The sequence below is a fragment of the Labrus mixtus genome, chromosome 3 (genome assembly GCF_963584025.1).
Source record: "Labrus mixtus chromosome 3, fLabMix1.1, whole genome shotgun sequence".
Classification (NCBI taxonomy): Eukaryota; Metazoa; Chordata; class Actinopteri; order Labriformes; family Labridae; genus Labrus; species Labrus mixtus.
In genome coordinates, this window is record NC_083614.1 from 27,958,725 (window position 1) to 27,982,558 (window position 23,834).

The window sequence follows — 23,834 nt, forward strand, 5'->3', positions numbered from 1 at the left end:
CCTCTCAGTTTATATCAAACAAAAACAAAGAAACTCTGATCGTTTTGCAGTGTATTTTTTTATTACCTTGATGTTAGCGGCCTAGTGGTTAGGTCGTGCCCCATGTATGGAGGCTTTAGTCCTCCAAGTGGGCAGCCCAGGTTCAAGTCCTGCCCGTGGCTCCTTGCACGTGTCATGTCATTTTTACTCTCCCTGCATGGTATCCTGCTTTAGCCTCGGCTCTCACTCAATAAAGATTAAAATATTCTGATTGGTTGGCAGGAGTTCATTAAAATTGCACAGCGTAACAAGGGCAATTAACAGTGTTCGCTTAATCAAAAAGCAGCCTTTATTGAAAAAGACAAAATCATGAACAGGTTATAACATGTATGCAGCCGCCTTTGTTTTCCTTTGTGTTCATGATTTAAGTATAAATTGTTCAAGAATGAAGGGATTCATATGTACTTTAATGTAAGGGGTACAGACACTGATTTAAAAGCAGCTCCATTCATAATTAAAAACTGTGATTTGATTTATTTTTTTTAATCCATCAACAAAATAGGCCTAGATACACATGTAGGATTACAAACAGCTGAGATGGGAATAGTTAAAGCAAGGACATGCAGCCTGTTCTACTGTTAGAGAACAAATAATGCTGGTTATATTTAACCACAGCTTCTTTAGCAAACAGGTATAGAAAAATAGTCTTTCAGCAGAATGATATAATTATAAAATAGCTCCATCTGCTGGAAGGCTACAAGAACTACTTAATACAAATCCACAATCAGTTTTAATGGAAACTTATTGTTGAAAAAACTTTCCATTAGGTATTAAAAAATGTTTTTTTTACTACAAATTAAAGATATGTTGTGGTAGGCTACTAATGTAGGCAAATACTCCAAATACTGTTCCTAGACTAATGTAGTGTGTACATTTAATTGTTGTGAATTATCAATTATAATTTAAATGTAGCAGCCTAGTGTGTGCATGTAATCTATTTAGCCAGGCATCCGTTTGACAGTTTGACCTGGGGAGGAGGAGCCAGCCAGCGTATGTTGAGGCTTTGCGACAGTTCTCTTCCCGTTTCCGGCACGCACACTCACTCACTCACACATGAACGCCTGTGTGCTATGAAAACATGAGAGGTCAAAAGTTATGGTCCTAGTATTGTACAGCTACGGAACGTAACACATAAACATGGTAGGTCGGCCTTTTTTTGTTGTTGTATTTATTACCTCTGACATTAACATAACAATGTATTGCATCGTCAGGAATCTGCCCGAAAATATAATTAATGTGTCTGCTAAATGGCTAAGCTAATGTTAGCAGTGCTTAAACATAATAGCCCACGACGTCACCACAGGTCTCTACAGAGATTAAGGTAGCTTCAGGTACCTGTTTACGGAGTCGTTATTAGTACAACTTCAGTCGTGTGTCTTTTGTTTACATTGCTGCACAGCTTTTGAGTAGCTGCTCTGTGTTTTTTTTTTCTCTCAGGCCAGTTCCATGGTGGCAGTGGGACTGGCTCTGGCTGCAGCTGGCTTTGCAGGTATGTAACTCCAACGTGATAAACATGTCACTAACCTTGAGAGTGTGGGAGAGAATAAAACATACGTGGTGGTGAGCAATCACCCTGACACAAGTACCTCTTGTACAACTCTTGTTGTGACAATTTCTGAAGTCTATTGGATAACTTACTTGCAGAGTGTGTGTTTTCCTAACAAGACAAAAAGCTGGATCACTCTAATCTTGAAAGACAAAATCCAAGTCTGATAGTATTAATGAAGGGTGGTCAATAAATTAGTATTGTCACATGTCATTTTCTGTTTCGGAGAAGTAAGTAAGTAAATAAGTAAAGTTTATTTATATAGCACTTTTCACAGGCAGGTCACAAAGTGCTTTACATCAACGAAGCCTGGGTGTAATGGTCATTCTGTCACCCCCATGTGATGCAGTCAGGTGAAGCTATTGTCAAAGTTCAGAGAGTTCAAATTCATTTTTAGAAAGGGGGAAAAGTGTGACGAAAAAGCTGGAGAACAAGTAACTACAGTGCTCATGAGATACCCTGGCCTATGAGTCTTTTACCAATGTCAATTATTATGATTGGAGATTTTTCTTTTGTCAGACTATTTTAATTGTGATGCTAAAATTATCATTTCAACTTGTTGTGTATCTTATCACAATCATATCCTAGCAATACTATTCTTCATATCATGCAGAAATCTGATATCTGCTGCATGCTTCCCCCCTCCCTTGTCTTCTAGGTCGTTATGCCATGCAGGCAATGAGGCAGATGGAGCCTCAGATGAAACAGGCCTTTCAGAGCTTCCCCAAGACGGTAAGAAATCATGCTTACGTTACCTAAAGTAAATTATTTTTTTCTTAAAATGAGTGAGAGGACACATCAGGATGTTTGGTTTACTGTTTCTGTTGTTGCAGGCTTTTGGAGGAGGGTACTATAAAGGAGGATTTGAACCAAAGATGAACAAGAGAGAAGCTTCCCTGGTTTTAGGTGTCAGGTATTTGGACACTTTTTCCCACTTTTAAAAGTAACTATTTCCAGTCCCAGTTAAGTCAACGTCTTACATGTTACTGTACGTCTAGGGCAGTGGTGTCCAAACTTTTTTTTCTTGCGGGCCAAAATTGTCGTGTTAGAATCGCTCGCGGGCCACAGGTTTTGTTTTTTAAAATATAGTTGAAAAAATAGTAAGGCTTTGTAGATCAGAATCAAAAGGCTCGCTAAAGAAACCCTTTAATAAAAGGAAATCAAATATTTAGATTTCTTCGTTCTATTTTATTTGTTTTTTTCTCAGAATCAAGCCTGTAACGTGGAAAAGCTTTCTGCATTTAGCTCAGGTCATTAAATGGTTAAACAACAGTCCGCTTGTTTGCAAAAACTTTGCATATGTTTTTTTTCAGTTTACAAAAAAATTTGGAAAATAGTAAAAGCTGTAGATTTTAAAAAAAACAACAACATACATGTTACTGAACATTTCCTATTTTAGGAATATTGTTCAGCCCTTGTTAACATGAAAAATAAAAATAAGATAATGTGCCAATCTTAATCAAGGCCTCGGGCCAAAATCTTCTGATTCTTCATTTGAAGTCACGGGGGCCACAAAAAATCCCCTCAAGGGCCGCAAATGGCCCTCGGGCCGCACTTTGGACACCCCTGGTCTAGGGCCACATGAAGGCTGAAGGATTACATCTGTACTGTGTGATTTAGTGTCTGCTGTATTACTCTCCAATAGAGGAGATAAATAATTAACAACACTGTTTAACCTTTTTTAAACAATGTTCTGTCTTTCAGCCCCACAGCCAACAAGAATAAGATCAGAGAAGCTCATAGACAGCTGATGATCCTGAACCATCCAGACAGAGGTAAAGGGGAGTTTCAAGTGTAGATTTCTTCATGCTTTTGCTCAAGCTATTGGTAGAGATTGTATCTACAATACAGTCCATAAATCTGCTTTGGAACGTGTTCAGCACTAAATGTAAGGGCCACCCTCGTCTGTTGTAAGGGGACGTGATGAATGAAGCGTGATATCAAAAAATGATAAATCCTACGGTAGACTTCTCTGTCGTCAGCCAAACTGTCCAACGTTTCACCATGAACACTGTGTGTGTGTGTGTGTGTGTGTGTGTGTGTGTGTGTGTGTGTGTGTGTGTGTGTGTGTGTGTGTGTGTGTGTGTGTGTGTGTGTGTGTGTGTGTGTGTGTGTGTGTGTGTGTGTGTGTGTGTGTGTGTGTGTGTGTGTGTGTGTGTGTGTGTGTGTGTGTGTGTGTGTGTGTGTGTGTGTGTGTGTGTGTGTGTGTGTGTGTGTGTGTGTGTGTGTGTGTGTGTGTGTGTGTGTGTCACAGGTGGATCTCCCTACATAGCAGCCAAGATAAATGAAGCGAAGGATTTCATGGACGGCCAGACAAAGAAATAGAAGTGAAGATGCTGATAATGACACACATTTGATTGAACACTGATCTCATCCTCGCTGTTGCACTGACTGACTTGAGTGACTTTTCTATCTGATTCTTCTCAAATAAAATCACTATGTACAAATTGTGGAATGTTCCTCTCATAATTATGTTTGACTTTTTAAGGGAACGTCTTACTGTGTTGGATTTTTCATAAAACAGGATCTTTAGATTAATGATTAAGATGTTGTATTCACGTGTGTGCATTGAAAGACTTTTATACACTTTGAAAATGTGGGGGGGAACGGCAACTTTCATTATGTGGGCAGGAGAAATTATTACATCAAGCAATAAAACACTATTATTCTTATGAACTTTTCCTTTAAATGTGTAGTCGTTACTTAGGAGCATTTGTGCCTTTATTGATAGAACAGTGTATTGAGTTTGAAACAGGGATGGGACATGAGCCGCCCTTGGAGGATGATAGCCTGCTTACATTAATACTACAGGCTATCCGGTGTGCCAAAAAGTGGCATTTTAATGTAAATTGTCATTGTGTATCAGTACCTTTGAGAAGGATTTGAGTTCAGAGTAGGTTACACACTAAATATAAAAGCAGCTAGGTAAAGAGAAGTTGGATACTTCTGCTATTTTGAAAAGAAGGAATCAGTAAGGAGTGACAGTGACAGATGAAAATTGTGATGGTTTACTTTGATGCATTGGTAGAACCTGCAAACAAATATCACTAATGTTTAGATGTATTAGTATATATATGTAACGCAAAATAAGTTCAATGATTTTTACAGGAAAGATTACAACAGTTATTTAAAGTTTCAAAATGATTTTCAGTTTTATTATATGGCAATATATTATTTTTGTAGATCCACAAACTTACATGTGAGCTTCATGTGGAGGCTCATGGTAACGTTTTGTCATATAGGTCCTATCAGTCATTGATGAGATACAGACTGTACCATGTGGTGCAATTTATAGCTGGACAAATGCAGTGACTTCATGGGTAATCCTTAAACACACTCTTAAATCACAAAATGTGTTTTTTTTTTTTTTTGGTATAATTTATTTTACTTTACAAATAAGGCAGACAGATACCCTTGAATACCTGCAACCTTAGAGTGTAGTATCATATTTAAGTATGATATTTATCTTTGAATATTTTGACGTTTCAATTTTACAAGTCCACATTTAAAGACTACAATAAAACACATTTTGTTCAGTATTACTTCTTGAGTGTTCACACGGTCATTAAAACAACGAGATACTACAATCCAATGCAGGTTAAACAAAAATAACAGATGGATCCACCCTTCAGATTATGACAACTCGATAACCAATGAAAACGTCGAACGCGATACGAGCAGGAATGTTAGCCAATGAAAAGGAAGAGTGGGCGGGTCTTTGGTTGTTGTGGATGACGGTTCACTTCCTGCTGTACAGCGTGAAATCAATAACCTAACCTGCAGCAGTTTAAGCGAAAGTAGGAAGAGAGGAGAAACCGAAAAACCTCGCCGCAAAGTAGGTATATTGTTAATTCTGTTTCTGTTAATACTCGACAAACTTTAGCGGATGTGTAACTTTAGTTTGATACACTAAAAGGAACATTATGTGAATCTGAATGGGATTGTTACACCCTCCTCTGCTCACAAGACTGCTGCATGTGACATCGATTATAAAAACACAGGGGATTACCGTCTGCATGAACAGCTGAATAAAACATTAAAAGTATGTTGTATTAAGATTAAATCAGTCGAGGAGAGACATTAGTCTGTAAATTAAGTTTTCAGTGTTTTTTTTAAGTATGGTGTGATGACAGAAAATGGAGGATTTCATGATGAAAATGAACAAAACCAGGTAGTTTAAATTACAAATACTGATAGTTCTTGTTGCATTTATCCACGGGAAAGTCTTCTAACTCAGTTATCAACCAAAGAAGTAATCCTCCTTTTGGAAAGATGGGTTGTTTCTAATATCTCGGCTGCCCTTTTTATTAGAAAGTAACAAAAAAGTTAATTTAATTGACCTCCATCATTCTGGCTTTTTGAAATTCATGTTACAGTCTGAACATCTCATCTCATTTTTCTTATGGATGATTTCATAAAAAGGTGGTTCACATGTGAAATTACAACATCTAGGCTATTCAATATTTGATTAATATGGTAGTTATGCTGTTCCTAAGGTTACCATCAACAATGACTCCATAAGTATTTGTGTCTAAACTGTAAATCCACCAGTCTTTGAATGAATTAAGACTTTGTTTCCTCTAGGTGTATTTGTCTAACACTGAGAGCATGAAAACAGAATTGACAAAAGACGTCGACAACCATGCAGGACAGCAAATTAGAAGGAGGACGTCTGATTTGAGGACAGCATTTATTCTCTCCCGTGTGTTGCTAAGAGTATATTATGCAAGTGACAATAAATTGAATCTTGAAAATCATTCAAATACATTATTTAAGCATCACATGATTACATGAAAGGATTTCAAGTAGCAAGTTCAATAAAGCGCAGAGTGTAAAGTGCATATAGTAAGAGCTTGTTGACCAGCTGAATGCTGTGCGGCACAAAAGATGTGATGCCAACAATTTCAAGATAGTACTGTCAACATTTAAACTTCTGTTCTTTTAGAGGCGCTTTTGAGCCTTTGAGAATCTTGCGTTCATGTTAGCGCTCTACATAATTTTGTCGTCAATATTTGTGCCCTAATACTTATATTCCAATACAATATTTCAATGGCTGTGTCGGTCATTATCACAGGGGAGAGAGATGAATATCTTCTCAAATCAATAACCATTTATTTGGTCTTGTTTCTGTTTAAAATCAATGAGTTATCACTACATCAGTAACATTTTCTTCTACTGGATACTTGACTTTACACACGATAGATTCAGGAGACTCAGACTGCTTAAATTGAAGTTGATTATACAGTGTATGACTCCAGAGGAGAAATTACATTAAAAGCTCACATGTGTCTAGTCAAACCATTTCTGTCAGATCGTCCCATAGGCTTGGTATTTGTCCTCAAGATGATGCTAAAGTCAGGGGCATGTTACTCTTACTACTCTACCTAAAAGCTTTGGATTTGACACAATGTTATGTTTCAGATAACCAAGAGCAGTCACTAAGTCTGCCAAACAAGCCAGATATTAGGGGAGACACAAAGTGACCTTGGTTGTCATAGTCACAGCCAACCCTGTCAGTACAGCTGTGACCGCTGTCAGGCCCAGGGAACAAGCTTAATGTCTGTACATCTACAGAGATACAGAAAGTCCATCACACTCAGCTCTGTAATTGGTCTCATTGTCGTTTAAAAGACCTATCAGAGCAAAATCATCATTTTAAGAAATTTAGAATGATCGTGATGATTAATACAGTCATTGGTGTACAAACTACAGAGGTGTGAGGACGCACCCTTGTGGTACTCCAAGTGTTAGTGCTTATTACGACAGCTGATTAATCCTCCATGTCATGATTGGATTGAACCATCCAGCTCTGAGAGTCTTTGATCTGATGTCAGATTGTAACTAAATGTCTTGTGTCTTGTTTCCATTGATGGTAGGGGTCCTACTGAATGAACCCTCAGCAACCAAATGGTGGAGTTGATACTTGGATGACATGAGAAGAGGAGGCAGGCAGTTAACAGTCGATCACATTTCCACTCCGGACTGACAAGAGCAGGACGTAAAAATGGTGCACGTCTACAACTGCCATCCTTTCTCCTCGCAGCAGATAGTACAGGTAAAAAGATCGATTAGCTAAGCTGTTTTCATACGATCGTCACCAGTGATCTGTATTTATATCACGTCTGAACTAATCCACCTTCCTGTTCTGGGTCTTAGGTGGAGCAGGAGCCTGGACTGGTCTGCTGTGGAGGTGGAGCCCTGTTTGTCGTCGCTACTGGAGGATGCAAGGTTACCTGAAATATGCATACTTTTTAAGCCATAGCTGTCCTGTTTTTCTTATTTATTTGTAATACAATATAACCATGGTCTGTATTAGGAAGTGGACATAGCCACTGTAACTTCCACCCATTGCTTTGTGAGCCGTCACCCCATATTGTAGCACATGGTCTCTAAACCGATTGACAGGCCACTGTGGTAGCAACATGTCAAACAGGTCGCCACACATTAGAACATATTCTGATATATCGAGTATCTTTACTCAATTGGGACCAATAATTACAAAATGTGTAAATGCCTTATTGAAGAAGAAATTGTTAATAAACTCTACAGGAAGATGTTTGCTGTTTCACACAAGACATTAAAAGCATCATGACGCAGGGAAAAACAAATGTGTGAAAAGGGGCATTTACAAATCACTCAAACAAAGAATAAAAAAAGCAGCAGCGTTCTGAATCAGCTGCAGTTGTTTGGGCCGACGTGTAAAGACATTGTGACACGAATAAAGTCAAAAGAAGATAAATGCATGGCAAAGGTTTTCCCCCCTGCTCGTCAACTTTAAACCCTAGACAACTTCTACCAGTCATAGTCTTTGCTATTAATCCAGTACATAATGTCATTTTAACATGAAGAGTATAACTTTTTAGAAGCTATAGATTTCTGCAGGGGCGCTGACTTTGTTGTGTTATGACGTGTTGAACTGAACCAAGGTGGAGGCCTACAGCGTGGTGCAGGAGGGCTGCCCTCTCATCTGCCGCTTTGCCACCATGGGCGCCGTGAGGAAGATCCAACACAGCAAGATCGGTAAAAAAAACCTCTATTCTGTCACCAGCCTTTGAAAATATCTAAACACGTATCCACAAATAGAGTGTAAGTTTTTATGTCTCTGAGAGATATTAGTAACACAGAACGAACAGAACTGAACGTCCTCACTTCCTTTGTCCTTCCCTCGCTGACAATCAGGAGATTACCTGGTGACCATCGAAGAAAAGAACAGCGCCACCTACCTGAGAGCCTACACCAACTGGCGCTACCAGGTACATACTTCTTTGCCATGTTTGTAAAAAAAAAAAAAGAAAGTAAGTTCTTTGTCTGCACCGTAGTCTTCCCTCTTTTGGTCTCTTAAATCTGTTTTTTTTCCTTCTTTTTTTTTTAAAATAAAGGCAGAGGAGAAGGCCCGTGTCGGGGTGCGTTTGCTGGGACACCTGCTGCGTGGGGCATCTGTGCGGGGCGGGGTGCAGATGGAGATCATTGAGATCCCTCTGTCAGAGCGTCCTGTGGCTGTGGCGTGCTGCTCTGTAACAGGAGACCTGCTGGTCGGCTGTGAGAACACTCTGGTTCTGTTCACTTTGAGGAGGCAGAACCAGCAGAGCCTGGTAAAGAAACCCAAACCAAACCACTGCTGTGGGAGTTTTCCTCCTCGTTAGACCTTCTTATTCTTTTTCCTTCCTTTTTATTCAGAAATGACTCCTGTTATTCCTTCAACAAGTAGATGAAGTGGGACATCACACACCCAGGAATTCCCCCCCCCCCCCCCCCCCCCCCACTGTGTGAGAAAAGCACAATTTTAGTGAAGGAGGGGAAAGCTGTGACTTTTACTTGACTTCACAAAGTCAAGTAAAAGTGATTTGAATAGGAATTGTGCTGCATCCATCAGGCCTATCATAAAGTTTTGTCAGGATTTATGTCCATGACTCTGTTTACTACACTACTGTACACGTTGCAGTGACATCATTTTTTTTTTCTTTCTCTGTAAAAAAACAAACGAACAGCAGAGTCAGAGTCAGCAGATCGTTCAGAGCACCTGGCCTAACACTCAGCAGAGCTCCAGTCAGAGTCAAGGTAACTCAAACATGTGGAAATGTTTTCAGGCAAAAGTAAAAAACCAGTGTGTGCCCGAATGTCAATGTTAACTGTATTTATTTATCAGTTTATTTGTCAGGGACAATACATGTAGGCATTCTTACATCTAATTAAAGTCCAACCGATGCAATATCTATATAGAGGACTTCCTATATATTAGCCGTGGTTAATTTAGGAAGGTATTCCTGGGACTCCTTCATGGTTTCCTGCTCCAGCTGATCCATCCTCTCGTCATCCTCCTCTCAGGTCAGACCTCAAGTTCAAACCAGAACATTTCCATCCTGGACTTTGAGCGCTCAGTCATCCTGCATCTTCCAATAATCAAGCCGAAGCAGGTACATTCAGACAGGACTTTTCCTTGTAACAAATTCTTTTTACTTTGTCGTGTTATTTCTTATACTTGAGCCACTTTTACACTGCTTTTTGATGGTATTTTCGCTACAAAAATTATAGTACAAATTGACGGTGTTTAACATTTTTATCAAAGACTTGATGAAAATACTACTAAATAAGTAAATGCAAAAATAACCGGTTTATATGTGCATTGTGTGAACAGCGAACAATTTCTACTTCAGTTGTCTAAACAAGTGAAATATCAACAGTCATGTGGAAGTCAGACTCATGTAAAGAGATTCCAAATAGTTTTTGATCATAAAAAATTCAAAATTAAATTTTTTTTTTTTTTAACTTATTGCAAAAATAATCTGCAGCTTCTGTGATTGTGTTACCTCCTCTGCCCACTAGGTGTCACTGTGTGCTGGATATGTGGCAGTGCGGACGGAGCTGGAGGTTCTCGTCCTGAAGCTGGATGCATCCTCAGAAAATCAAATGCTGGATGAATCTGCAGAATCAAGTAAAGGATGCACACTGCTGCACACATAACTTTAATATTTTATTAATAAAAGGAAATCATGTATTTACTATCAGTGACATAATGTTTTGACCTCTGAATGAAAGCTTTGAATCTCAATTTTTTAATGATTGCAAAATATATACGTGGAGGTTGGAGGCTCTGTATCTGTAAAATGAACTAAAACATGTTTTTAATTTTTCCTGTTTGCATGATTTTAATTCCTGTCATTAAGCTTTAATGTGTTCTTCTGACCTCTTCAGTAATGTTTGTGTGTGTGTGTGTGTTTTGGTGTGTGAGCAGTAGAACCTCCAGAAGACCAGGCTGACTTCCTGGTCGTTTCCATACACCAGGAGTTGCTCGGTGAACGAGCTAAAGACTGTGACATCCCTGTGAGCATTGAAAAGACCGGGCTGGAGGACAGAGGACAGTACACACTAACATATGTTCTCTTCAGGTGTGTGTCTGTTTTCAACCTTTTGCTCTTTACAGTGAGACTGCTGTACTGATGTGAAAGGTTAACCCATTGTCCCTTCTGCCCCGCAGACGTTTCAGTCCGGAGTACTTTCAGGGCTGCAGCGAGGACGAGACTCACCTCCACTCCCTACAGCTCTACCCACTGTTCACAAGTTAGTACTGCAAACTGTACAAGATACAGAGACGGATAGAAGACTCGCATAGGGAGACACTCGTGGTAAAGGGCACAAAGCCAGAAAATCTGCAAAAGTTGTTTTTTTAGCTCAGAAGATGAACATAGGAGAAATGTCATTTAAATCATCAGTTTGCACAAACGACTAATTAGCCTCAAAGACAAACTGAACTTCTTCTCTTAAAGCAAAAATGTGAAGTTAAAGACTCCATCAGAGACTAACCTGCAAATATGAATGAAGTTATTATATGTTTATACTAAATTTGGCAATTCATTAATTGTGTTTTTTGTGACTCGATCAGGTGAGTGAAGGTTTCTTTCTCTCTGCGTTTTATCCTTCTCTTCAGGTAACCAGTCCGAGACTCTGGAGGAACCAGCCTGCGTCTTCTGCTTCTTCTCCCTCCCCACCGCCGGCTACCTGTACAGCCTGAAGGGCGGTGTTGAGCTTCTCTCGGCCTATCAGTATCCAGAGAAGGTCCTGGAGGCGGTGCTGACTGACCACCTGTTGCACGTCATCACAAAGTGTGTCTGCGGTTGGCTTTGAGATACATACTACTTTGCATGTTAACTGAAAATGTCAGCTCTTAAAAAAACACAGTTGATAAGCTGCTGTATAGGATGAACTGATTTAAGGTTCAACATGTTTTCTGCTGTTGTTAGAAGATTTCCTTTGGCGCAAAAAAATAAAAATCATCGTATTTCTTTGTCTTTCTGGCAGAAATGCGTTGCAGTGTTTCACAGTGCGCTTGGCTGCAGTTGCAGCCCGAATTGAAGACCCTTACATCGATACCACCATGAAGGTATGAATGCTTACAATTTAAATATCCTCTATTGAAGATGATGGTCTGCAACACCCCTGTTTTAGAAAAGCCTGCAGATGTATAGACATGAACGTTGAGCTACTGTGTGTACAAATCAAATTCAGCCACTTTAAAGAGTCCCACCTAAAAAAATCAACATGTTGATTTGTTTTTAATGTTTTCACTGCTCGACATTGCCATCAGTCGGCCCTTTTCTTTGGCACAATGTCTCAACTATAAAACATCTATATTCCTATGAAAATGGAGCACAGTAAGATCCTCTTACTACAGTATACTTTACTGTTTTTGCATTGAGAGGATATTGTCTGTGTGTGTTTTTGAAGGCCTGCCCACCTTTCAGCCTGGAGGTGTGTGCGCTCAGGATGCAGCTGTTCATCGGGCTGCGCTCGGTGTGTGTTTACCGCCGCCATGTCATCCTGCTCTCCACCGCTGACGCAGAGACGTCAGAGGAGACGGAACGCAACACACAGCGCAGAGGCCTGTAAGTCCAACCCAAATACACACACACACACACACACATATATAACACAAAGTGAAAAACACACCTCTAATGGTCCTACACCTTTTTACTCTAACCTTTATAACTCAGGTGATGTGTGTGAGCAGGCTTACCTGCATTCATAAACCTGTTCACTGTGTGTGTGTGTGTGTTGTTGTTGTAGCGAGTTGAAAGAACACAACATGCTGACTGGTATTTTCCTGGCGGTGGGAATCGATCCCGCAACCACGCCGGCTCTGGAGAGCCTTCTATCACGCCCCTTCCTGTAAGACAAACCCCCCCCCCCCAACCCCCTGACCACCCCCCCCCCCCCCCCCCCTCCCTCTAAGTGTCTGTTGTCATTTCCAGCCCGAGCTACGTCACCAGTAAACCCCCGAAAAGCTTTTATTAGAGGATGACCTTAACCAAATCTTTAGATGAGCTCTAATGGAAACACTTCTACATCACTTTCAGAGTTAAATACGGAGGCTGAGGTAGCTTGTTTGTGTTTTCAGCAGTTCAAACTAACATAACGTACTGCTAGATGAAAGAGTTAAAGAGGGGACTCTCTTCAACTGGAGTATGGAGCTCATTTCCCTTTTCTTATGAATGCTGCTTTATAAAGAAGTAAAGAAAGTTTAACCTGAATCAAGAGATCTCCTTCAGGCTAACTGTTTGATGAGGAAGTCAAATTATTAGCTCAAGTTCAAGATGCTTTATTGGCAAGAATGCTAACACAAGTTATGCTAAAGCTAAACTATCAAAAGTTAATTCAAATTAATACAAGAATAGTGAAAAGAGAAGAGGAAGTCAAATCTTTTTATTTATTTGACAGTTCATGAAATATACAATTATTTATGCTTATTTAGTGATCGATCGGTTCATGTTTTAGTGATTTAACATGATCTAACCCTAACCTGCCTAACTGCCCCTAGTGTGTGTGTGTGTGTGTGTGTGTGTGTGTGTGTGACGTTTTGCTCACCAACTAATCACATTTTGGATTTGACTCTCTAACTTTATAGTCCAACCTCGACCTGACAGGTTCCTGCTTTCTTGTAACAAAAACATTCACACACACGCCTTTCATTATTTTCTTTTCTTTTCTCTTTTTTTTTTTTCCAAAGTAAGAAGGATGTTTTATCGGAGGATTCAGTTCCCCTTGAAACATTCACATGTTTTTAAAGTAACTAACTGTGCAGACAGGTAATTATTGCTTTTCAGCATCTCAGCGTCTCAGCGTCGGACCTCAGTGTGGTATCCCTAACGTCTCAAAGTGTATTGTTTGGACACATGTATACACACACACACGCACATAATCGTAATATCCTTTGTTCATCCCATGAGCACCGTTCAGCTCCAGGTTACCTTTGTATTATTTTAACCTGTGCACTAACTGTTTACTAACTGTTTGTTTGATCATGTCAAAGTAGAGCAGTTTATTGTTTTTTCTTAACTTTAAATACTACAGTGATGCAGTGACTCATTTTATGTAGTTTGTCGTTGATTCAAAATGAAGGCATAGACGAAATGAACGGCAGAGAAGGATTTACTTCCCTGATTGACTTTCCATGAATGGACAGCCAAGTCGTAGTTTTCTCTACTAACTTTAAATCAGATACATTCATTCTGAATCACAGACTCCAGATCTGACCTGATGCATGCTCACATATTCATTTATTACCCTGCAGTGTTTTAAAATTGCTGAATCATCAGATCAGATTTTTGGGATTCAGCTCATCTCTGTAATAATTCTGCTTTCTTTTCTTGTGTCTTTGTGTAACCTCTGACCTCAGGAGCAGGAAGTGGCCGTTGTCCTCTTCCAAAGGAATCACCGCATCAGGACATGGTTGGAATATCTACGTGGTCGACACCGTGTCCCCGCTCACGCTTTACCAAGAGATGGTAACGAAGACACGCTCGGTTAACCTATTTGTCTGTTGTTGGGCTTTTGGTGATAATATTCCTACAGAACAGGAGAGATACCTGAATAAAAACATAGGTATAAAAGGGGAAAAACTATCAAAGCATATGAAAATACTTGATTGTGGTTTTTATGTTATGAACTACACTAAGTGTTTGAAGGTCACATGTGCAAAATCCACTTCACCATATTTTCCTAACATGAATATGTGCCCCTAGTCTGTCTTTAAACCCCCTAAATTATTAGAAAAGTCCATCCTCTCCGTCTTTTGCCTGCTCCACTTTTCAGAAAATGTGTGCTCAAACAGGCTGTTTGAAGATTTTCCCTTTGTGACATCACAAAGGGCAGTAACCCCTCCCCCAGGTGGGTCACACTCCCACAGCTACTGTAGGTGTTTGTTCTGCCCTCTCATTGTAAACAATAGTGCATGGTGCAAGAAAGCCGTGGTCAAACACAGCTCATTTGCATTTAAAGCTACAGACACAGAAACAGCCTGTTCTGAGCAGGGCTGAAATAGAGGAGTTTATAGACATGATCAAATACAGGATCAGAGTGGATTTAGAACAAGAAACTTCACAGACATGTTTTGAGGAGCTCTGAGACTTATTTGAAGTGGTTGAAGAGGAGAATAATATGTGACCTTTAACTGTTAGTGTGTGTCTGTGTGTCAGGTTGAATACAGCCAGAGGTATGCAGAGTCAAACCCACAGGCACAAAGCCTCCGTCACCTCCTCAGTGAAGCTCACCTCCTCCTCCGCGCCGCTCTACTCCAAAACTCAGAGCAGCTGCAGGACAGCGAGGACTACCTGGTGGTGTCCCTGCAGAGAGACGGACCGGCGGAGAGACGGACGGCGGCACAGGCGGACACTGGAGAGCTGGAGGAGGCTCTGAGGCAGAACTGTGCTCAGCTGGGAGACTGTTTCAGCAGGTGAAACCGACCATTGCTGGTGAATCATTTTGAGTTGAAAAATTGACTTTCCTCAGTACTTATGTAAGATTGTCTTCTTTGTAAGGGGCAGTCAGAAGGATTGTCACCTGGCTCTGCCGTACTACAGGATGGCAGGTCTGCCAGTCACGGAGGTCATCGCTAGGAACCGCCCATTCCTCCGCAGCCCTCACTCGTACGGTCCCGGCTTCCTGTTTTACCTGAAGCATTACCTGTTAGAGGAAACCGAGCAGAGCCTCAGTCAGGTGTGTACAAACTTCACAACATCTTCTGAATAGGATGAATAAAAATCAAGACCAGTCAAAGGACTCTCTTTTTGTAGGAAGCAGCTGATGATGTCGTGGACATTTTCAGCCAATCAGAGCCCTCGGAACTCGTCAGCGTATGTGCAAGCCCGCCCATGACAAACATCAGTCCGGCCCGGACGCTGCGCATCTTACAAAACCTGGAGGACACAGCCGGCGTGTCGGTCCCACTCACCATCACCATGGCAACCATGATGCTGCTCATGGACGACCTGCCGCAGTACACGCAGCTGATGGAAAGACACGCAGAGGTTAGAAGGGGAATACATTTGTATTAGATGAACACACAAAGGCAGGATTATTTTTGGATGTTTTCAATAACTTAAAAATATAATGTTACAAAAATCCAGATGTTCGTTTTTTTTCACATTAAATCAAACAGTTTACAAGGTTTGGCACATTGTACATTTTGAGACTTCATTGCTTAATCCCAGTGACAATATATTTGCAATCATAATATGCAGGATTAATAAATAATTGTAATAATTAACACTAACATAATTTACATTTAGTTTGTAGAGGGGTAGTCAAGGGCATCAATCAATGAGTCTGGAGAAGTCCTGAGATGTAGAACTGTGTCTGTGTGTTCAGATGCTGCTGGTGTACAGCTTCATCGAGGAGCCAAGGATGTTGGTTCACGGCGGGGTCGGGGGTCAGCACACACCCATCCGAGTCACAGCTTTGACTCGCCAGCTGGCAAAGTCCAACCCAGGGCTGCTGGTGGCTGCTATGGTGGCTCTTCATGAAAACAACAAAGTTCAGCTGGAACAGGCGGATCACATATTCAAGGTTTATATGTCAACAATTGTTAAGTGTCTTTTTTAAATTTTTTATAGATTCCACATCACGTAATTCAGAAAAAGAGTAACATGTACGTGTGTGTGTGTGTGTGTGTAGGAGCTGGGCTGTGAGAACAGCTTAGAGGTGGATTTCTGGGAGGCGATGCTCATGGCCTCCTCACAGGACGCTGTCATCCAGGAGCTTCTGTTCAGAGTGGCGTCTGTGTACATCGACCGGCTGACTAACACGCACTCGGAAGCTCACCCAGACCCTGCACACAATCTCTCTAGACAAAAGCCGCTGAAGAGCGCTGATGATCTGGTACATTACATCACAGCACATTACACTTGTAGATTATTAGTTATAGTAGAAGAAGAAGTTGGTGTTTTGTTTCAAGGTGTTAAAATATTTGTTAAAAACCTGACAGGCAAAACAGATTTTTATGTAAAATGTCATCTTTTAGAAAAAAAAAAAGTGCAGAAAATAGTTTTATAATGAATGTATATAATGCCATAAAAATGCATTCATCTACACGTAACTCTCAAAAGCTAATCAGCATGTGTGTGTGTGTGTGTGTGTGTGTGTGTGTATGTGTGTGTTTCAGATCAACTCGTGCTCTCATTATGGCGCTCTGTATCCGTGGCTCACTGTGCTCAGTCCAGTTCACACTACCAGCTTCCAACACCAGGAGGCGCTGCACAAACTGCAGGTAATTTATGATGACTGCAGCTATGTCCCAACTCAGGGGACATACTGAACGATGCAACAGAAAAGTAGGAAAGTGGACGTAGCTACTGTAAGGACTACCAATTTGAAGCCTTCAGATTGGCCATTGCAGTCTTGTTTCAAGGGGGAACAATATTTGGACGAAAGAGTGGATAGTGGTTATATATCTGTCCTGGTTTACATGTCATTTTGTAACAATTTGTCAATTTTATTTAAGTCATAATAATACATTTAATCTGTTAAAAGTTCCATAGTGTCTCTGATTTTAAACCCCCTCCTGTATCTCTGTCATGTCTGCAGTCTCTCCTGTGCGGTCCGTCTCTCTCTGTCGGCTCGGTCGTTCCACTGTTGGAGCGTCTGTCCGAGGAAACCCTGTGGGGCTTCAGCCTGCACCTCCTCTGTGCCACCAGAAGGGTGCAGTACGGCAGCAGCATTGAAAAGCTGCTGGACCGATGTCCTCAGGCCATCATAGCATACGCCAACCACCAGTTGCAAGACAAGAATATGGTATGTACTGAGCAACACCTTTAGACTGCTAATCTTTAACTTTTTACTCATTTATTTCTGTTATTGCACATTAACTCTGTAAATTCCCAGTTTGGGGTCAATATAAAATATATCTACCTATCTAATCAATCCATCTAGTTTCAGTATATTTTGAAGAATACACTTGAGTGTCCCCCCCTGAAGTATCTTTACCATGTCCTTCTTGTCGTCTGTCTGAAGGTGTTGTGGTGGCAGAAGCTGCTCCCGGAGCTTTGTAACAGGACTAGAGCTTCTGCAGACAACAGCATCCTATTGGCTGCTCTCAAAGGTAGAGGCATTTTATTTGTTTCAATATATTATACAATAGACTCCTTCTCTCAGGCACAATCCAAAGAAAGGACTGGAGCTCACGAATCACTTGAGGGCGTCTTCATTAGAGTCAAACCTTAAACCTGAATGACAGCTAATATGGATTATTTTCATGCCAACAGAGACGCTGGTTGTGGTTGCCATGGAGATGAGCCCTGCAGAGTTCCTGGAGCTGATACCTGATGACGGTACCGCCTCTTACTTCCTGCCTCACCTGTTGACATGCAGCCAGAGGCACCTGCTGGCCTGACACGCGGACTATTCATCCACACACACACACACACACACTGCACGCTCAAACATTGATGACCATGTGAAGTGCACGGTTAACCAAACAACATTATTTAATTCATGATTTTGCAATACAAAACATACATCTGTGCAAAAAATGTCCAGAGAAAGTACAAAGTCAAGGCCTCTGCCGGTCAAAAGGATAAGCATGTAAACCTTCTGTTATGGTTACACTCTTACTGAAATAAACATTTGTATTTTCTTTTAGTAAAAATGGATCTTTCATGAAACTAAAAAGGCACAACAGTTGTTTTTTTTTTTTCATAGCCAGGCACATAAAATACCGAGACTTGATTCAGGTTCACAGTCTTGTGTAGAAGTGGTTTTTGTTGCACTGCTGGATTAGTACACAGAAATCCTTTTCATGCTGGAGAGTGAAGACGCTAGGGTAGTTCGATGTGCTTCAGAGGAACGATGAGACAAAAGAAATCAAAATGATAAACCATGAGGAACAAAGCTCTCCCTTCAGTTTGCCAGCTGCAGACACTCAGCCTTTTTTTAATATAATTAACGTTTTTTGGGGCTTTTTAAACCTTTTTTCAGAGAGGAGAGTCAGAAATCGGGGCGCGAGAGAGAGAGGGAAGGACATGCGGGACAGGAGCCACATGTCGGATTCGAGCCAGGGCCGCCCGCTTGGAGGACTATGACCTCTGTAAATGGGGCGCCTGCACTAACCACTAGGCTACAAGCGCCCCACAAACATCATCTTTTGACTTATTATGGTTTCAATTAGGGCTGTGCTCAAAAAATGGATATGGCACTTTATCATCATGTGCTCCTTGCAAACACATGTATCGATGCAGATGTTACAGAATACAGCCATAACTCTAGGATTAAAATATTTCAATGCATTTCTAGGATCTTTGAGGAGCTGAATTAAAGTGTTTGAAGTTGTAGGATCCTTAATATGCCTCTGTAAATAAAGATGTTGTTGTGAATTCTGTGTAGGACATGGTCATTATCACTTGGACTCTGTTATTGCAGATATCGAGTACTGATAGGATACTAGTGTTTATGCTTCACTCTGTGGAAGACTGCAGGGTGATGACTCCTCTTCATGTAAGGCAACATTGGTTAGAAACTAGTAAGAGCTTTGCAGATATTGCAAATTGCTGTCGAAATTGTAGGTGTAAACATGGATACACGATAGGAAAAGAGCTATTCGTACTGTGCTTCACTGCTAACACAAAGCTGTGTCGTGCTAAATGTGTGATTGTTTAGCAAATACAGCTCATCGCCATGATCAATGTAAATAAAACAGCAGAGTGCAATACATGCAAACAGTCAGGGACTCTTTTACAACCAATGATTGTCTTCTACACAGTGACGGAGAAACATTCCTCGACCATAATAATCTGTGTTTATATCACAGGCTCTGTTGCTTCTGATTAACCATCATTATAACCGAGGCATCGTTTGGGAAATCAGGACAAAATCTTTTCCCAAAAACACTAACGTCTTTGTACCGTTTGAAAAATGGAAACGTGAGTGAATGCATCTAAATGATGATTACTGAACATGTCAGATTTTAAACAGAGCTGTGATTTTAGAGACAAACAAGAACACATGGACAGATTCGTTTTGTTCTCTTTCAGCTCTTGTCATTAAAAGTTGGTGTCAGGGTGTTCATTGACACTTTAGAAAAAAAACACTTTACTGATGAAGAAACAAAAAAGCTCAACAAATATAAACCTCTCTGCAAACACTGACACTGTCTGCCCCGTTTGTTTCTTCTTTTCAGACGGAGTGGGCATAAATTAAAGCACATTTAAACATTTTATTCATCAGTGTTTGTTCTCGTACCAAGGCTACCTTTAACGTTTCATTATTCTCCCTGCTCTGACTGTTTTCATGCCGCCGTCTCTTGAAGGCTTGTTTTTCTTTTTGCACAGTACAGATTCGGGAAAAAAAAGATGATATAAAGATGTGAATAAAAACTTCTTTAAAGTTCCCTCAAAATGGAAATACTGAAAACCTCTCCTGTTAAAATAAACGTGTCCAAATTGTGATTAAAAAAGGGTGAAATTTGAGATACATTCGCTGACAGTAAATTGGCCCATGTCCTCTTAGGTAAACTAAGTGTTCGCCCTGAGAACAGACCGGTCCAGCTGCTGTGGAGGCTGCCATCTGATCGTGTTGAGTAGATACTTCTGAAGCCAGCTTTTTATGTTAGGGTGCACTCACAATAGGCCCAATTGTCTCGTACTTTGCAGAAGCATGATTGTCCCCGCTTCCCATTCCCCCGCTGGCCTGCACTCACACCGCTCCAGGACTAACCGGGCCCGAGCACGCTTACCTCTTTTAGCCTACATAACATCGCAATACAACACATGCATGGCTTTATGTGATCATGACTTTGAGGGTGGAGCGTGATTGGGCGCTGTACGGATTGCGCAGTGTGAGTGTGCCCTTAGATGCATGACTGCTTGAAAGGTATGAAAGAGGGGAAAATGACAAAGCATCAGATGTGAAGGAGAGGAAAAAAAAAAACGAAAATGAAGGAAGTGTTTATCGTCCAATCAGAAGAACTCCCGGCTTCCTCGTTCTTCAACGTGGAGGCTTGTGTCCATGCTGCAGAAGAGAAATGCCGAGGCCGCACACAAAAAACATTCAGGTGTCACTTCGGAGGAGATTCTGTGTGAAACTGAAGACGCACTCCACCAGATCAGTGTACCTCATCACATGCGGCTCTTCAGTTTGAGTTTCTGCCAGTTTCACATAGCTGTGACATCATGATACCCTAAAAGAATGCGGCATGTCGGCTGTAAAGCTTCATGTAACTGGTGTGTTTGTTACTGCTGATCCTCTAGTTTGTTGAGACTGCTGTTCCCATTTTTTCATCGATTAAATGTACTTTCTTCTCTCGTCCAGACACATTGCACCGCACATTTGTATTTATGTGTCCAGAAATAAGCAAGTCACACCGCTAATGAGAGGCCCCCTACAGGTCGTAAGATGAATGTCAGTGTTTCCTTCACATCCTGCATGAAACAGTCCGTTGACACAGGAACTTTTTTTTGTCTTATTTTGTATCTGTCATGTTTAGGACACTGGATGGACTTTTGCTACTTTGTCACCTTTAAAAACGTTGTTTCAAATAAAACAGTTCTTTTGAATATATATCTTCGTATGTCATTCATTCAGGACCTATGTACCGTATTTACACAGAGGTTAAAATAATCGCACAACATTTCCAAACCATGGTAGTTAAGTACACTTGCTTTAAACAAAAAGGCAGTAAAACGTCTCACAGCTGTGTGGACGTGTGTGTGTGTGTGTGTGTGGCTGCGGCAGTGTTCGTTGCACACGTGAATGTGCGTACAGGCCAGTTTCTGTTTGAATTGTCACACCGGGTCCCTGAGTGAGAGGCTAAACTTCTCTTTTTTTGGGTCCCCGTGCAGAAAGTGTGAGTCTCTCTATCTACAGATCTGCTGTGATGACCGAGTCGTTGTACATCCGTACGTCAGCATCAGCAGCTAGGAGCGCCGATGTTTGGTGGTCCAGCTGTCCCATCGCTTTCTGATGTATGTGTCCATACATCTGAACCGGCCCCCCGCCGCTCCCCGGCATGATGCAATGGGAGAGCAGCGGCGTGTTGGCGTCATGGTTGGAGCCCGTGGTGGAGGGAACGCCGCTGACGTGACCCGTGCTGGTGGAGCCGCTGGCACTGCTAGGCGAGCGGCTTTTGGGAGGAGGCAGGTGGTGCTGGATGACCCTGGTTGGTGGGACAGGAGGAGGGAAGTGGGCTGGAAAAGCTGCGTAACCTGGCGGGATGGGGTATCCGTTGACGGGGATGAAGCGTTGGTGCGTCTGGGGCACAGCCATGGGCGTCCAGCCCTGAATGGTGGCCATCTGGCCTGGAGAGGTCATAGCCTGGGCCGGGTAGAGGTACCCAGCAGCTGCGGCGGCAGCGGCGTAGCGAGGGTTGCTGAGGTTGCTGACCGGGCTGGCGCTGAGCGAGGTGGTCTGGGTGGTCGCGTTGCCTCCGCCACCAGAGGGCGTGCTGGAGCTGGCGTGGGATGACATCCCCTCCCAGGCTCGCAGGCGGGCGTGGATGTCCTTGAAGCGCGGCCGACGTGCTGGTCCCTCCTGCCAGCATTCAGTCATCAAACCATAAAACCTGAGAGACGACAAAGTAAGTGATGAATCAGTCATCAGAATTTAATTTAAAGCCTTTCTAATGTAAAATCAGATTCTCTGCCACTGATGGTCCTTCAATCAAAACAGTTAAGAAAAATGTAATGTGATAACAAGAAGTAGCGTTGCATTATGGGACTTGTTGTCTTCATTGTTACAATTTACAAAACCCAATGAAAATGTATCTGATGCACCTCACTGAAAAGCCTTTCACATATAGATAAAGGTCTAGCACAGGAAGGTTGCCAATAAATGTTTGTTTGCATGTTAGTTAGTGTGCAGGAGTTTACCTTTAAGATTCAGAATTCAAACAAAAACAATGAACTTAAAAACAATACGTTGAGAATTTACTTTACGTTAAAGATTACTGTAAGTCAGTGGTTCCCCGTGTTTTATATTTTTGCCCCTGACAAATGTTTAATTTATTCAACTTTAGGAGAAAAAAAGGTAAAAGCCTCAACAAGTACAGGTGAAGCATATGCAGGGACATTTGTATTCATGCGTGTTTTGTGGTGTTTATTCATGTAAGATTTTATTCAGAAGAAATGATTTAACATGAAACAAACCATTTCCTTCCCGACACTGTGATGTATATTCTAGGGTTTCTTGTATTTTCCTGAAATAAATGCAACCATATAAAACTTGCTGTGCATTTCAAAAGTTTAAATGAATGTAGCTACACATTACACCAACATAAATAACACAGATCAGACCTTTTCATTCTTTTTAATGACCTATATCAGGTATCATACTCTGATGATTGAATATTCATTGTAATGCTTAAATGTCTGAATGTTTTCCACATACTGTACCTTTATAGAGTTTGGATATGGCGACTGAATGTGAATCTGTGAAAACGATTTGCGCTGGATCCAAAAAACACGAAGAAGTAAGGAAAGCAAAACAAGACCCTGCACACCAAGGAGCTCCCGTTTGAAGGATTTATTAAGTGACGTTTTGGAGCAAACACGCTCTTCCTGAGACTTGGAGGTGTTGTTTATGAGTCGCCATCTTAAATACACATGGACACGGAAAGTGAAAGGAATACCTGAAGTTCAAATTCACCGTAAATAAGCTCAAAACCAAATGATTTTCAGTTAATTAAAGATGTTTTTGAATGAATTAGAAAAACTACCAGATGGGTGTTTGACACACAAAGAGAGGGTCTGTAAATAGAAAATTAAATGTTAAATTGTGTTGCCTTACTGGTTTCCACATGATGTGTTTGTTGTTTACATTTCAGAAGAAGGTGAAGCATTCTGGGCTTTTTTTTTTTTTTTTTTAAGATTTATTTTTGGGTGTCTTCTGCCTTTATTGTAGATACAGGACACTGGGTAGAGTTGGAAATCAGGCAGAGAGAGAGAGAGAGGAGGGAACAACATTTGGGAAAGGAGGCCCCGGTCGGATCAGG

At 41.2% G+C, this 23,834-nt stretch overlaps 3 protein-coding genes across 7 annotated transcripts in view; 2 read left to right on the forward strand and 1 right to left on the reverse strand.

Moving 5' to 3' along the window:
* The first annotated feature begins 1,039 nt into the window (after positions 1-1,039).
* Positions 1,040-3,970, forward strand: dnajc19 (DnaJ (Hsp40) homolog, subfamily C, member 19). The gene is made up of 6 exons (XM_061034341.1): positions 1,040-1,179; positions 1,477-1,528; positions 2,244-2,317; positions 2,419-2,498; positions 3,290-3,360; positions 3,840-3,970. Exons 1-6 carry the CDS (start codon positions 1,177-1,179, stop codon positions 3,908-3,910), a joined length of 351 nt encoding a protein of 116 aa, XP_060890324.1. The 5' UTR covers positions 1,040-1,176; the 3' UTR covers positions 3,911-3,970.
* A 1,329-nt stretch (positions 3,971-5,299) lies between these two features.
* Positions 5,300-18,488, forward strand: hps3 (HPS3 biogenesis of lysosomal organelles complex 2 subunit 1). 5 transcript variants are annotated; one of them, XM_061034342.1, is made up of 25 exons: positions 5,300-5,420; positions 7,462-7,640; positions 7,742-7,813; positions 8,512-8,605; positions 8,765-8,838; positions 8,965-9,177; positions 9,574-9,643; positions 9,911-9,999; positions 10,409-10,517; positions 10,818-10,971; positions 11,061-11,143; positions 11,511-11,685; positions 11,882-11,963; positions 12,308-12,465; positions 12,647-12,748; positions 14,256-14,364; positions 15,055-15,311; positions 15,397-15,574; positions 15,652-15,885; positions 16,226-16,423; positions 16,532-16,735; positions 17,019-17,123; positions 17,441-17,647; positions 17,867-17,954; positions 18,118-18,488. In XM_061034342.1, the coding sequence occupies exons 2-25, from the start codon at positions 7,590-7,592 to the stop codon at positions 18,243-18,245; spliced, it is 3,234 nt and encodes a 1,077-aa protein (XP_060890325.1). In that variant the 5' UTR covers positions 5,300-5,420; positions 7,462-7,589; the 3' UTR covers positions 18,246-18,488. The 5 variants fall into 5 exon arrangements, with proteins under 5 accessions (XP_060890325.1, XP_060890328.1, XP_060890327.1 ...); XM_061034345.1 differs by having other exon boundaries at positions 15,403-15,574; XM_061034344.1 differs by having other exon boundaries at positions 9,577-9,643.
* Positions 18,322-23,834, reverse strand: part of ror1 (receptor tyrosine kinase-like orphan receptor 1) — a 142,490-nt gene continuing 136,977 nt past the window's right edge. The window contains exon 12 of the mRNA XM_061034347.1: positions 18,322-22,406. Coding sequence (XP_060890330.1) covers positions 21,707-22,406 — 700 coding nt within the window. The 3' untranslated portion in view covers positions 18,322-21,706. The remainder of the gene's footprint in view (positions 22,407-23,834) is intronic.